The sequence below is a fragment of the Tachypleus tridentatus genome, chromosome 6, assembly GCF_004210375.1.
Source record: "Tachypleus tridentatus isolate NWPU-2018 chromosome 6, ASM421037v1, whole genome shotgun sequence".
Taxonomy (NCBI): domain Eukaryota; kingdom Metazoa; phylum Arthropoda; class Merostomata; order Xiphosura; family Limulidae; genus Tachypleus; species Tachypleus tridentatus.
In genome coordinates this window covers 50,232,264-50,248,984 of record NC_134830.1, presented here as the reverse complement: position 1 = coordinate 50,248,984, position 16,721 = coordinate 50,232,264, and the positions used below count along the sequence as shown (strand labels likewise).

The 16,721-nt window shown below is 32.6% G+C and overlaps 1 protein-coding gene across 6 annotated transcripts in view; it reads left to right on the top strand.

Annotated features, from left to right (window-relative positions):
* LOC143252459 (uncharacterized) overlaps positions 1-16,721 on the top strand; it is a 58,923-nt gene that overhangs the window by 21,506 nt on the left and 20,696 nt on the right. For 5 of the 6 annotated variants that reach the window (XM_076504621.1, XM_076504617.1, XM_076504620.1 and 2 more), the window contains 8 exons: positions 4,829-4,933; positions 6,029-6,071; positions 8,333-8,411; positions 8,717-8,814; positions 10,883-11,003; positions 11,440-11,527; positions 14,256-14,414; positions 15,023-15,192. In XM_076504621.1, coding sequence (XP_076360736.1) covers positions 4,829-4,933; positions 6,029-6,071; positions 8,333-8,411; positions 8,717-8,814; positions 10,883-11,003; positions 11,440-11,527; positions 14,256-14,414; positions 15,023-15,192 — 863 coding nt within the window. Of the gene's footprint in view, positions 1-4,828; positions 4,934-6,028; positions 6,072-7,263; positions 7,502-8,332; positions 8,412-8,716; positions 8,815-10,882; positions 11,004-11,439; positions 11,528-14,255; positions 14,415-15,022; positions 15,193-16,721 lie in introns of those variants that run through there. The other variant, XM_076504619.1, reaches the window with a different exon arrangement.

The following is a 16,721-nucleotide window of genomic DNA, read 5'->3' as shown; positions in this document are numbered from 1 at the left end:
AAAAGGCTTATTTGATTGACTCGCATGTTGCAAGTGTGCATCTTCTTTTGTGTTAATTTATATAGGATTATCCTTTCAGGTAGAAATAGAACATGCCACTTGAACATGTGATTTAGAAACCAGAGACTTTGACAAACTAATCCAAGTGTTGACTGTTACTTTTAGACTAGAAAAGGCTACTACAAACTAGCTTTCAGACTAAAGTAATAAAACAAAAATATTGTGACGAGTTACTTATTCCGCACCGGAACTGGAATGTATCGATGATTGAACGCATCTTAACACTACCAATAGGAATGATTGGACACTGTTTGTACTTCTTTATTTCCTCACCAAGTGTTTTTGAAAAGCTAGTGGAACTTTCATTCTCTGAGCTTCATTGTTGTTAAAAAAAGAAAAGTTGTGAGAATCATGGGATCTTCAGGGATTAAAGCACGTGCTGTCAGACTTGGGATACGTCTGTTCACGAGACTCTTCAGTAGTGTAGTGATGGTACAGTGGAAAAGGTTCACCATAGTAGTAGTCTACGGACTTTTAACATTAGAAACAGGCTTTCGATAAACGTTGTGGGCACAACAAAGATAGTCCGTAGCTTGGGCTTAACAACAAACAGTCTGATTCGGTGAATTTAAAGTGGAAGAGTATACCTTATCCTAAAAACCACAGTAAGTGGTAGCGTGAGCAGCATTTAGGATCTTTAAGAAGTTACTGTGTTGAAGATGGGGTTAGAGTCCTGTAGAAAATTTTAACGTTCTAAAATCATTTCATAATGAGAAACTCGCTTTTAGAAAATAAAGTTTGGAGACGACTTTAATAGATAACGAAAGAAGCTTTGTTACAATTAACAAACGTATTGTTATTTCTGGGGGAGGGGCAGCATGGCCAGGTGGTTAAGGTGCTCGACTCGTAATCCGAAGGTCGGGGGCTCCAATCACCGTCACACTAAACATGTTCGCCCTTTCAGCCGTGGGAGCGTTATATAGTGACAGTCAATCCCACTATTCGTTGATAAAAGAGTAGCCCAAGAGTTGGCGGTGGGTGGTGATGACTAGCTGCCTTACCTCTAGTCTTGCACTGCAAAATTAAGGACGGCTAGCGCAGATAGCCCTCAAGTTGCTTTGCACGAAATTCAAAACAATTTAAATCATTTCTGGTGGGTTTTTTCTACATTATTCATTCAAATTATGGCAAACGAATGTCCCCGTCCCCCGAGTAACGTTCAACCCTGAACTTCAGAGTACACAAGGTCAGATGTGCACCTCCCGCGACAAAGAGGAAATGGAAGATATGCAGCTAAGCCTGACAAGTGTGAATATGGAGTTGCATATAGTTTGAAAGTGACCATTAAACGTTGAGCGGTAAAAAAGTTTCTAAGCCTTTTTCCAAGAGAGGGTATAAGTATCTTTCAGGATTAATTGACTGATACCGGAAATCATGCCAGTTTAGCTTCCCAACTCATATAAAGATACTGATCGTAGTTCTCTAGTATCGTAAAGTGATGTTTCACTAGGGTTAATCGGTAAGATGAAAATAACTCTTAGTGGGCAGTGGCTGTTTTACAACCTACCTGTTGTTTACTGGGGAACATCAATGTTTAGCTGTTATCGTACATCTGTGGGACGTTAACTTACCGTCGAAACCGACCACAACTCTCATCCGTACGCTATCAAGTTTTTATGTCACTCGCTGTATGTTAAAGAACTAGTTTTTTCTGTAAAATACATAATGTATCGAACCAGTAATTAATGGGGTAATTGAAACCTTGATTTTTCTTATGTTTATTTGTATTCTGTCAATACGCATGTCATTGCTGTAACCAGCTGTCTTGCGACTTGTTCACAAATAGTAGTTTTAAATTAGGGCCAGAAGAGCCTCAACCGTTTAGCCTGCTGAAAATACCTAATCCTAGATAATGTCAGAAAAATATCATTTTGGGGAAGTACTTGATGGAGAAAAGGGTAACTAGAGGGCGTAAATACAACCCGTAAGGCTTTGTAATGTTTGTGCAATTACTGTAGACAAAAAGATATACCAGAAAATAGAAACTAAGGATGTAAATAGATATTGTGAGGCGTTATTCTAGGCAAGTACTGTTGACAAAAATGCCAGAAAATAGTAACTACAGAAAGGTAAATATATATTGTAAGGCGTTTTCTGGGCAAGCGCTTCAGACAAAAATATACTAGAAAATACCAAATGCAGGTAAACACAACCCTTTGATATTTCAAGACTAGTGTGGTTATTTTACTTGTGACTAAAATGTCAATATTTTATATTGATTCAGCAAACGGCTGTAAAGGTGTAATACACCTCAGTTTAAAGGGAGAACACGATAATTGCTAGAGTGATTGTTTTGACATTTTACGTGTAGTTCTGTAAGATCTCGTGTGGTTTTATCATATCTATTTATTAAGAACCACGATAAATTTTGCAATAAACGTATTATATATTTGACTCATTTTTACTTTATTTTCTTCATTTTACAAAACTGTAGTGAGTTTTAATGTAATGTTACAAACAGATGTTGCTGTTTTTTGACCTCTTGAATGATAATAACCTTCGTACGAGGGCGCTAACTACACCTTGTTTCGTTTATAGCGCAGGTTGACCGTGTTCTGGATGGCCTGTAGATGGCATTTCACTGAACTTTATCTCTAAATTTCGAAATAAATTATTCATGAAGAAGCACTACTTTTTCAAATCACTGTTTATATAAAAAACTAATTCGTTTAAAATTTATTGTATTCAAAATTTTGCCTGACGTTTGATAACATAAATTTTTATTACAAAATATAAAAATTAGTTAAAATGAAATAATGCAGGTTCATCATGCTCATTCCCAGTTTAGTAACTGAATGAAGTGTGAATAGCGAATTCACGACAGATTTGATTAATCATTTATGATTTCGTTTTGAAATTAATTTACAACATTTTAAACATTTTTGCAAATCTGTGCTACAGAGAATTTTTATGTCACCAAAGTCAACTTTCGTGCTTGATAGGCTTAGCAAACTTTGCTGTTAGCATGGTCTCTCAAGCGATGATTTGATAGGCGCTTGACATGATCATGACAGGTTAAAGTAACTAATCGTTAATTTAACAATTGCATATCACCTCAAATATTCACAGATTTTCGTAAGAACAACACATCACCAATATTCGAATAAACACAGTATCGTAACACATCAACTTTTTAGAAACATAATGTACGTGTCTGAGTGCTAGCACCCGTCACTGAAAGTTAGCATGTTCGATTAACGTATGTTTTGGATGACAATTGAAAACTGTCCAACACTGTATACGGACTATTTGATTGTATGTTGTTTTTGTTTTTATTCAGGAATGAGGATAAAAACATCCTTTAACAGGTCACATCTCCAGTTATTATTAGGCTTTCTTTTAATTAGCTAAATGAGTCGGTTATTACCATCCACAAAGCAGGTTATGCAGTTAACTTATAATAAGGTCGTTAGGGATTTAATGAAAGAAAGAAGGAAGGAAAACACTATCTAACATTGTCCTTTATACAGTATAACTGTATAACGGATTTTTTCAACTTTAAACAACTCTTATTGGCTAAAAATGAACTAGAGAGAATACACGCCGTTACACAAATGTGGTAATAACACCGTGATTAGTGTGTGCAAAACTTGTGTGGTGTTCGAAATGCTCGTTATTTTTTTGTATTCAAGAAAATTAAATTAATGCGGGTATTTGAAAAACTGGTAACTTTTTATTGTACCAACATTAAGGTTTTGCTAACTTTAAACCTATTTCACCAAGCTATATATATATATATATATATATGTGTGTGTGTGTGTGTGTGTGTGTGTGACCAAATTACGTAGGTGAAATTTATGACTAATATATAAGTAACAAAATATCATTGTAGACGAAAAGTCAAGCTTGAGTATGAACGTTTCTTAACAAAATTTATAAACAATTAACGAACACGAGTAGTAATGAATATAACTGCATTATCACTGATAAGGATGTAAGAAACTAAATGAGGTTTACGTAATTTCGTACCTTGTAAATTTTTCCTTGTAAGCTAAGTTTTTGTTATATTGTTATATTGAATTTCGCGCAAAGCTACTCAAGTGCTATCTGCGCTAGCTGTCCCTAATTTAGTAATGTAAGACTAGAGGGAAGGCAGCTAATCATCACCACCCACCGCCAACTAATGGGCAACTCTTTTACCAATGAATAGTAGGATTGACTGTAACATTATAACGTCCCCACGGTTGAAAGAGCATGCATGTTTGGTTCGATCGGAATTCGAACCCTCGACCCTCGGATTACGAGTCGAACTAAGTTTTTGTGTAAATCGGTAAATACGACATTTCATTGAAGTTGGAGTAAGGTTTCAGCGTGTTAAGGCGTGCGACTCGTAATCTGAGGGTCGCGGGTTTGCATCCCCGTCGCGCTAAACATGCTCGCCCTTTCAGCCGTGGGGATCTTATAATGTGATGGTCAATCACTATTCGTTTGTAAAAGAGTAGCCCAAGAGTTGGCGGTAGTTGGTGATGACCAGCTGCCTTTCCTCTAGCCTTACACTGCTAAATTAGGGACGGCTAGCACAGATAGCCCTCGAGTAACTTTGTGCGAAATTCCAAAAACACACAACAGTGATTTATCCTGGTGTTAGGAAAGGCCAATAATTGAAAACATCAAGTTTTTACCTGAATTAAACCTAACAGTTTACTGATCAGAGTACGTGTTAACGTTATTGCATAAAATGTTAGAAGTGGGAACTTTTAAGCAATATAAAAAATAAATAACTTGTTAACTAGACGGAACTGTAAAAAATATTCAATTGTATTTGTAGAAAAAATCCGTGGGATCAGAATTATACGAGCAAGTTTGGTACCACCTGGATCTTATAGAAAAGGATTATTTTGGCCTCCAGTTCACTGATGCCAACCACGTATCGGTAGGTGGCGTTGATATTAATTATGTAGAACCTTATTCAAATTGTAATTTATTTGAAAGGTAACCTAAAATACAGTAGTATATACATTTTTTAATGTAAAAGTAAATTTGGAACGGAAGTTTTAATTAATCCATTGATATCTGTGAATTGTCAAAATTATAACAAAAAATTAATGAGTGGGGATAGGGAAGTGGGAGTGGTAAGTGGGATGGTTATAAAAGTAACTGAACTCAGAACGTATATTTGTATATGTTGTTTAAAAAGTTAATTCTATATGCAATTTACTTATTTACTTGCAGTATAAAGTATATGATGGGCGACAAATGGCCAGAAAGTAACGTGGTCGAATTACTAACTTAAAGCATTAGATTCGAGGTTGGTACAACATATTTGGGGATCTTTCCAATTCACTGCGCTAAAAAAATGTAGTTTTTAATACCGGTTTCGGAAATGAATTAAAATTTGGAGAAATGAAAAGTTGTTTCTTTTGTAAGCAAATTAGAGTAAGTACTTTTAGTATTACATATATACCTATGTATTTAAAATACTTGTAAAACATAAAGACAGTACAAAGTATCTAGTGACAATGTAGTAAATTAAATACGGAAGTTCAGAAATATTCTTCAATATTTGTTTGAATTACTCACGCCTACGACGCCAAACGAACTCCCATATATACGAGTCAATCATGTTGCAATTAGTTACGTCTCTTAACCACATTTAAAGTATTTCACTTTGTTTCATCTTTTACAAATGCAAATTACAATTTGGAGTTTTATTATAATTTTTTTTATGATCATCATGTCGAGAGGCGTCGCTAGGGGCTTAAAAGATTCGTGGTTCGGGCCGATAGGCGGCATGGAAATTTTCGTCATTTCAATATGAAAAGATCATGCTTTTCTATTCTGATTGTTCACTATACTGACTGGGAGTTTGGGGCACGGACCCCGTGTACTGTTCACTATACTGACTGGGAGTTTGGGGCACGGACCCCGTGTACCAGTGCCTAGCGATTCCTCTGACGACTGTTACTCGTGTGCACTCGGGCGATCATTAATTTCACTCATAACTTTATTTTTGTTTATTTGTTTTCAGCATTGGTTGGATCCAACAAAAACGATCAGAAAACAGGTTAAAAGTAAGTTGGTATTATATATAATTTCTTTAGCCTTATAACTTCATGTAATTCTCTTTATATGATATGAAATGAGTTTGCAGGTATTTTTGTTTCTTCAAACAACCTGGTTACCAGCGAACGATGTAACTATCAAACTAGCTGGTTACCAACGAACGATGTAACTATCAAATTCCCTCGTTACAAACAACGTAGGAAAAATTAAAATGAATTTACAGATATGTTTGGTTCTTCAGACTACCTGGTTTTTATTACATTGCCCTTCAGAAACTTTGTAATGTTATATTACTTATACATTTTTATTTTTATTTTAAATATCAGTCTAACCAACACAGATTATTTCGATCTACGTCCGATTTCATAATTAATTCATAAATATCTTACCTGGTAAAATTTTGTGCTTATAATTATTGAAAATAATGTGCTTGCCATGACATCTGTAATTCGCAGCCCTCAAAGAACCTAATACTATTGGTTTTGCTGTATACAACAAGCTAGTTATTTTAATGTAAATTGTCAAAAATTATTCTTAAAAATACCTGGGAGAGAACTTTCCTAAATATTCTAAGATAACTTTCAATTTGAAGTATTTGAATATGTCAAAAACGTTACCAAGAAAGAAAAAAAAAATCCAAATATTTGACTTTTACCTACATTTCGTAAATGCAATACCTGTTGGAAATGATGTACGTTAGTGAAGTTCTATGTATCGAGAACACGATGAGTACAAAATGATTAAGATAAAACATTATATTTCATTAAGAGTTTAATTTTCTAAAATAAGCAAAAGTCAGATTTCGTGCTGATGTAATAAGCTAAAATAGGTTTTGATGCATCTTAGTTTGTGTCTGTTTAATGGTTTATATATAATTTTATTCAAATGTTTTTTGTTCGATGTGTTTATAATTTTCGCAGAGCTTTTTCCGGAAATATTAAATTGCTTCTTTCCTAAAATGATGAATTGTCATGAGAAATTTGTCATCGAGATTGTTTAAAGTTGCCCATTTTGTCGAGTAGATCATAATTTATAAAGGCTAGAAAGATGTCACTACCTTTACTCAACGATACATCGATATCTTCCACAAGGTGATATATAGAAATTAGGGTAAAAACACTTGAGTTTGACCCCAGTTTCTCAGATCGTGTAATCTGTAAGCACTGATAATATATCCAGTAGCGTATTTAGTTAGGGGCTAGAGTGGGTCAAACTTTAAATACACCTTTGTTTCAAAGTGCTGTGCCACCGGCAGTTGTGTGATATATTTAGGCCTAGGTACTCGAACACTTTTCATCAGACATCTGCAGTATTGCAGTATGTATTTATGCACACGTAAGCGTTTTTGAGGATAAGGCTTAACGAAGGAAACCAAACATGTTTCTTGCAGCTATACTTCACGCCTGGGTGATACATATCTTGGCTTCGTCTGCTGTGGGTAGGTCATGTTCGTCGCAGCTAGTGAGGGCCATACACGATTCTCTATTGTTTCAACTGGCATACAAGTAAAAAACAAGAGAGCGTCAGAAGAAAAAATCGTTGTTAAGTAAATGAGTGATGTAAAAACATGATCACATTGGAACCAAGTAACATTCTCAAGAACAAAAAAGTAAACTTCATTAAAAAAAATAGTAATATGTGACAGATTTTAGCATAGAATATTATTTATTGACAAGGTTTGGGACTAACTTTCTCAGTTCACTAACTGACATTTCTGAATAGCTAGCTATCTATAACAAACATTTTAGGGAAAATGCAAAACAAGTTTCACCAATATCCATATAAATTTGAACTGTCTGAATGACCATCTATCAACAAAATAGACATTCTAACGTTTAGTTCAACTGTATAAGTATGTATATATGACAATAGAGATAATAGCTTCCGGATGTGTTATATACATATAGTTACTTCCGTCGGAAGTTGGGCTGTTACTATACTGATATTATAACTAATTCGGAGATAAAACAAGGGGTACAAGTGAATGACGTGTTTCATACGGACTAAAAATTTTAAATTTGCAAAATTTCTTCAACTGTTGCAAAAAATATTTTGCATTTGAAACTGGGAAATTCTCCTCCATCAAAACGTACGTATAATTTCGTTATTTTGCACAAACTTGTGTATGTTATGTTTTATTAGTAAAGGTGGCATGCATTCGAGAAATTAATACGTACACAGATACTTGTCTTTTGGAGCAGTTGTTTTTCCCAAACAGGTTGTGTAAAAATATTTATACACCAATTTTTTTTTATTTTTTTTTTACAAGTTGGACCGCCGTACACATTTCGACTTCGTGTTAAGTTTTATTCTTCCGAACCAAATATTCTCCGAGAAGAGCTCACAAGGTAACTTTCTTTCTATTCATAAAAATTCAGAAAAGTGTGGTAAATATAAAATGTCGAATTGGACCAGATATATAATATGACGAGTATAAAAATTCAGTGATTTTTCTTTAGGTGTTATTGGACACTTCTAACAGCTAAATTTTTTTTTTTTCCAAATGATGTGAACTATTTTATTACGCATGTAACAAACGAGAGTAACCAAGTATATCAACGACGGTACAGTGTATAGATAAAACTTAGATGTCTGTTTTGTTCACACGACACGCTTCGTTTAACGCTCCCACGCTGACCTTCTGACCCCACAGGTACTTGTTCTTCCTTCAGCTAAAGCAGGACATTCTGTCGGGCAAATTACCCTGTCCCTACCAGACCGCCGTCGAGTTGGCCGCCTATGCTCTACAGTGTAAGTGAAATTCGACATTGCAGTATGTTATGACGAAAATATTAAATATTTGAAGGTGAACTTTGTTTTTTGCACATCACAAACACCCAGTGATACACAGTTTTTCATAGATTTCAACTTAGTAAATGTGGTTGTGTATTCCACACCAAGCAGTTGAATCCCATGTAATCTGAAGGTGCAGTAACTACTACCTATAATTTGTTTAAAAAAAATAGAAATAATAGTTGTGCCAGACAATGTGGAAAACGCCATCTCGTGTTAAAAGAATGAATTATTGAGAACGATTACTGATATTAATTTTTTGTGGAGAAACATCTCTTTCCATATTAACATAGATTTAGGATGTTTTAATTAAGTTGAATTGTTACGTGCGTTTAAAATTATTAATGATATGTTTTATAAGACACTGATACTTTGAGAGTTTGTTTTAAATCAGGTTAGAAAATTGATTTGATTTATTATAATATTCTTAAGTGATAGGTTTGTATGTGTACCTCAACTTTGTTTCTGAGTGAGAAACTGTTGAATAAATGTGATGGCCACGTGTATGAGGCATGCTATTAAACCTTTATTTTAACTTTGAAAAGCACAATATTAACAAGTTCCAAGTATGGTACAATAATAAAATATTAGAACATGTCACTTTGTTTTCATGTATCTAAATATAAATCTAGCAGTGAAAGAGTTAAAGTACAGGTGACTTTGGGTGTATTTTACCTGAATCCTTGAATGTCATCAAAAGATATTTTAATGTAGTTTATATTATCTGTCTTTGGAATTAAAGATGCCTATAGTTCAGTATCATATATAGACAGGAATAGTTTAACTTTTAATTAAGAACTTGACTAAGGTCTTCTGAAAAGGTGAATGCTTTGAGAAACACACTGAACAATGCTTATAATTTTTTTTAGGTATATTGTAGTATAATATGTAAGGGGAAAGTAGTCACAGCTCTGCAAACAGACCATCTCTGAAACTAGTTGGCTTTAAATTTAACTGAGGCTTTTACATATTTACACAAATATAGCTGTATTGGGACCTTTTGCTGGTAAACCTTCTCAAAACACAAGTACAGTGTCATAATCTACAAATAAGTGTACTAAAACATTTAGGTCAACTTGTGATTCATGTTTGATTATTACAGAATTATCAGTGTCAGTGTTATAACCTCTAAAATAGTTTAAAAGCAACCTGTCTTATACAGGACTAATGCTATGGCTGTTAAGGCTGTTGCTTAGCTATATTTGTACTTCATAATATGTAAATATATGTTTGATTCTGTGTGTCATCAGTCTTAAAAAGTAGTTTATCCAAAGGTGAAGTGAAATTATTTTGAACCTTTCTGGTGTTTGTTAGGTGTGAAATGCTAACTGTAATAAGTATTGTGGTGTTTAATTCTTTTAGTTATAAAGAATGATAAGAATGTGGTCAGACACTATATATGTATTTGTTCCAGTCTGACTTGTGTGAAAGCCACCAAGTAATCTTAAAAGAGCTACTATTTCAAAAGCAGTTAGAGGTAATTGTTTCTAGAATGACCAGAGAAAGTTGGTTAAATTCTCTGTGAGAATTTGTTTTTACCTAGTGATACAAGAGTGACTCTTTTTTATCTGTTTATGGTTTGTTATCTTTTACTTGATTGTATATTTAACTTTGCCCCTGTCCACGTTTTTAACCAATTTTATAATTCCTTCAAGTTTTCTTACCCTAGTGGCCACTTAATCTACCTGGTTTATCTCGACTAATCAAAATCGGTAAAAGATGTTTGGAAAGCAGTTTTGATCATGGAACTGTATGACTTGTTTTCCTTTGTATACATAACACACACACATTCCTACTTGTCTCTCTTCATGGGCTTAATACTAGTGTAGCTACATTATGGTAATTATTTCTTTTTATAAGTTAGCATCACATTATACATACTAAGTTAACAACATTTTAGCTATTAGTGATATTTGTGCGGTGTGAAGTGTGTGTAACACACAATGTGCTGCATTCTGCTTGAAAAATACATGTTAAGGATGCATGTGACTTTTAGTCTCTTAAAATGTGTTTAATTCCACACCAGCTGAACTTGGAGACTATGATCCAGAAGTTCACACACCTGGCTTCATTTCAGAGTTTCGTTTTGTGCCTGAACAAACTGAAGAAATGGAACTAGACATATTGAACCAGTACAAAATGTGCAAGTAAGTCATTTGGTTTAAAATCTGAAGTAACACATGTGTTATTTTATAGTTTTTAACATGTTAAGATTTATACAGTGTTTGTTTTCTCAATCGTAACTCTAGATTAATGACCCTCCCAAAGACTTGTAAGATGCACTGTAATTTGAAATTTAGCCCAATAAATTTAAAGCTTGCTTAAAAAATTCAGCCATGATAAAGGACTAATTATGAAAATGGATGCTTTAATTAATTGTAATAGTAAACTTTAATTTTGTGTGAGTTCTTTTAATGTTCAATTTAAATTTGCAATTGTTTTTTTAAAGAAGGGATATAGTAATATGGATGTATCATAAAAAAACTTCAAGTTTGGTTAACTTATTTATTGTTAGAGTTTAATATAAACTATAGGTTGTTGATGTTATGGTAACAGTGTAGTGTGGATATTTTAATATTTTAGGGATCAAACACCAGCTCAGTCAGAACTTAATTACCTCAGTAAAGCCAAGTGGTTAGAAATGTATGGTGTTGACATGCACACTGTACTGGTATGTATTTTTTCTTTTCTTTTTTTTCAACATAGTGAAGTGAATTGAGGAACTATAGTACAATGAATAGAAGTTTTATGAAAATTTTCTTGTATGTATTTTTAATTGTAATATATTGGATATTTACTCAGTTATATCATAACTAGGACACTACTAACCAAATAAGGAAGTAAAGTCATAAATGCAAGATCTCAAGTTTTTGTTCACTTTAGTAATTTGTGAGGAATCTAATAGCATGTCCTGTGGTGAGACAGTGGTATGTTTATGGACTTACAGCTCTAAAATCTGTGGGTTTGTCCCCACAGTGGATACAACAGATAGCCCAATGTTGCTTTGCTCTAAAATAAATCAATCACTATCTAATTGCATAGATTATATCCTAAAATGAATTAAGGAAAGCCATGATGGATGCCACATAGAGCTGGTTAATTAGCTTGATTAATGGATGCATTCATTTACCTATGATAATCTGTTACATCTGTTGATGTCGTGTAAAGTAATCTGTTAACAAAAATTATGTTTAATCTGTTATTTGAAATTACGGTTTCCATTTGTTACTGTTTTCAATTATTTTGATTTCTTATTATTTTCAACTAATTTAGATTTAGTCAAGTTTCAGGGCTCATCAAAGTAATCAACATTAGTTTGGTACTATGTATATGTGTATATATTTTTTGTATACAAAAGACAAAGTGTGTGTTTCTGATTTGCTGTTTTCAAATATTACATCTGTTAAGTAATTAGAATATTAGCTGTTACCAATTCTGTTGGTACAATTGTATGTGATGGTTTTCGTGCATTCACCTTTGTACACATTTTATGAACGTGAGGTGTGTTTTTAATGGCTAATAGTTAAGTAAATATCTGCAACAATGTCCGTTGTTCATGTTTACCTTGTATGCCCAAATTAAAGGGCAAATTTATCTTTATGCCAATTTTTTTCCCAGCTATAAATATAATCAATTTTACCTAGGGTAAGATGGCTTTAATGAAAGAAAGGAACTGGTTGGAAGTGAATATTCATTATTCCTTCAAAACTTGCTTATTGAGCTATGTTTTTCATAAATTGTTAGACAGGGACTAATAACTGTCTGACAACATTGAATACATGTAAGTTGTTTATGTATTTACATGAACAAGTATCTTTCTGTTTAACCTTGCATGTATTGCAAACCATGGTGTTTGTCCTAACAGTTGTCTGTCTTGTATTTCTGGAGGCCATTTGCCATGCTGTATTTGAAAAGCCATTGACACAGGCAAAGCTCAACACTCACTTTTGAAATTACAGGAGAACAGACATGAATAGTGTTGATGAAAAAAAAAAAATTTGTAAGCAGGTTATTCTACAGTAAACTGTTAGGAATAAATTGCACTGTCATTCATATTTCAAAATGTGATCCAACTTAAACAGTAAAAATGTAGATTTACCACATGTTATTGTTGAGTGGCTCTTAGCATGACTTAAATGCTCAACAATTACTTTTATAGTGGACAATATAAGTAGCTGTGAGTGAAACCAAGAGTACAACACAGTTAACCTTATTACAGTCCATGAAATAATTTAAATTGATAAGTTAACTTAAACCTTTCTTGTCAGTGGGACAATGTGCAGTACAACAATTTAGGATTGAAAAAACAATTTTAACTGTTATATCTGGGATGTCTGTTATATTGCTAGTTTAGAAATATCTTTAGAAATGACCAAATCAAGCTGAAATCAAGAAGATTAGACTTATTTGTAATCAATTATTTGAATGAAATGTTAAATAAAATAAATTGTAAAGCAATGAGAAGTAGTAAACTGTAACACATGTAATGAGCAGGTAGAAATACAGTTAATCAAAAATGGGATTTCCACAACAGATCTTGGCTTTCTCAGAAAAACAAACTGTTTCACTCAGAAGTTAATGCGAGTCTTTCTCTTGAGAGTCATGCTATACATTTTCACTGTAATTGATCAATTAGAAAGCAGGCACCAAAACATGTAAATATCCTTATTTCGTGTAAGTCATAAGTTGTTCCTCTGTAAGTCTGGTATTACATGAGACAGCAGATAAGTTACTTAGCTAATTAAGATACAAAAATTTAACACTTGAAAATAAGTCTAATGTGGCTTCAACTAGATTTAGGAAGTTCCAAATTGAATTTTGGAAAAAAAAAACTTTTACGAATTTGAAGATATGAAATAAGAAAGTAAGATATTTACATACTAACCTCCAGAGTTTGTGTGATGAAGCATTGTTTTTAAAAACTTATCTCACTGCCTATATATGAATTTAAATTTCATCATTTTATTATGTTAGTGATCAAAATCAAATATAAGTGCATTTAACACAGTTTGTAAAATAATAACTTTTTGGTTTTAAAATTTATTCTTATTACACTTTGCACAAAGAAGTAATAGTTTTTTTATCTCTCACAACAGAATTGTGAAAACATAAAGCAATTCCTTTTGTCTCTACTGAGTAACAACTTTACAAAATTACATTTGCAAATAGATGGAATGTTATACATAAATAAAACAGTTGTTGATAAGGGATTATGAACTGGTTTAATTAATACAATTTATTGTATGAAATATTGAAATTCACACAAGCTACTGATTGTGTCAAATCAGTTGACTTCTACACGTACGATATATTTATGAGTATATAATGTGCAATTTTATGAAGATTAATAATGTTTCATGTGTGTGACATCATTAATACATGAAACTGTTTATTTATAGGGTAAAGATGGGAATGAATACTCATTAGGCCTAACACCTACAGGTATACTTGTTTTTGAAAACTCTACAAAAATTGGTTTATTTTTTTGGCCTAAAATAACAAGACTGGATTTCAAGAGTAAAAAACTGACCTTAGTTGTGGTTGAGGATGATGATGAGGTAAGTGACGATAACTGAAATCTTTAGTCAGAAGTAATCATTTCTGTAGTTTTGTTTCACTAGGAAAAATTATTTAATAAATTTAATAAAAAATTGTGGGGTCATAAAACTTAAAATATACGCTAATAAAATGAGTTTTTGTTTATTAAACAGCTCCACTGGTAGTCCAAGTTGATTTTTTAGATATTTGCAAAATAATTTAAATTAAAAATGTCTCAAAGTTCTGTGAAGTCATTTGAAAAAGTTATGTTTACAGAAAGATGCTGGTAGTCACTTTGATTGTATGAGTGTTTGAAATTAATTAAGTATTAATTTTATCAAGATAAACAACAAAACTTGAACTTTAGAAAAGCCTCACTTGAAATTCATTACATGGCAATTAGTATTAATTTCTGACCAATGCAAGCCATGTACTTTTAAGAAGGTCAGAGTAAAGACAACAAAAATATGAGTGCCAAAATTATTTTTTGTAAGTATGTACATTTAATATCCTCAGTCCAATTAGGATATTATAAATGTTGAGACCAGATTTTAGATTTGTGAAATTAATAACCTGTGGTTATACAGATACGAAGTAGGAAGATATTAAACGATGGTTTTGCTCCTAGGGTCATGAACAGGAACACACGTTTGTTTTTCGTTTGTATAATGGCAAAGCCTGTAAACACCTATGGAAATGTTCTGTGGAACATCATGCTTTCTTTAGGCTGAAGGGACCTGTTAAAAGTATATCAACAAGGCAGAACTTTTTCAGGATGGGATCTAGATTTAGATACAGGTAATTAGGGACCACTTATTTATTTGTATCTGTTTTTGATGTTTCTGAGTTCACATGACAAAAGATAATCATCAAAACAGTTTTAAAATAGCTTCATTTGTAAACATTCCTGCAGAGCATTATATTGAAAATATAAATTTCTGAAACCATTCAAACTCATCTGCAGCATGTTCATATATTTTAATTGTATTGAAATAGTCACTGTAAAATGTGTACTGCTAAGTTGGAGAGCAACTCTTGCTTATAAATTGTTCAAAGAATAAGATACCATTACACATGTTCTGTTTGAAATGAATATGACAGTAATTATTATTGGGTATTTTAAATTTGTTTTCCATGTTTATAGAGGAAAAAGTACATGTTATCAGTTATTGATGTCTTGTAGATCTAACATTATCTGATGAACTTACAGTTGATTGAACATGGGACTAAATGCACTAGCACAAGGTGAAACGTACTGCTAATGCAGTGTTTTATTTTATTAGTGTATGAAAATCTTCCAGTTGTTACAGCCATAAGGTCCAGCTTGTGGATTACGTTTACTGAAGGGAGTCAACTGTTTCATAGTTTTTCCCATACCTTGGTGATTTTCTGATTTCTTGCTTAATTACCTTAGGCTTTAAAAGAGAAATATTTGTTAAGAAGTGCCAAAAATTTCACTTCCATGTTTGTCAATATGAAATTTAACTTTTTTTTTTTTTAAGTTAATGTCTGAAGTTTAAGAAACTGTGATAAAATTTGTATGATAATTGATGGATTCAGTAATTTTGTTTTGTATTTTTCTATTTAACAGGTTGATCTTTAAATATCTTCTATATGAAAATAAACTATTTACATGTATGCATGCACACACATATTTTAGTATGCTTTTACTTTTCACTGAAGTTCATCTCAAACCAAACAAAAATATTTTAGAATACAAGTATTAAGCAGGAATTACATAATAAATGTATGAAGTACAATTAATGCAATTGATAGAAATGTTTTATCAGATGTTGCTCAGTTGACAAGGTGCAAATAACCTCATTCCAATTAAGTGGAAATGGCTAAGTACTTTTGCTTTTTTAATCTTTTTTTTTTCATGCCTTTACCACTGTTTCTTGTCTATGACCATTAATTAGTATGGTGACAGTCAATATTAATATTCATAAATACACATTGCTGTAATAATTCTAATGTTTGATTTGTTTTTTTGAACATCTTTGTAAAATGTATAATGTAAAAACCAGAGTACATAACAGTGGCAAAATGTTCTGTTTCTAGAAGTCAGATACAACAGTTAACCAACATTTACCCTTTATTCTCTTGAAGAAGAACCGAACTCAAGTGCTTGAGTTTTTGGTCTCTTCTGAAAACCATTTCAATTCTTATGTGTGATCCTGTGTGCTGCTTTCTTAACCAGATTTTACATGAAAACTGTATTTTTGTGTTCCTGTGTTGCTTAAACAGAAATGTCATATTTACAGCATTTAACTAACTGTCTAATTGGTTATTTTCAAAAGTCTGACTAAATTTGTACTGATTACTTA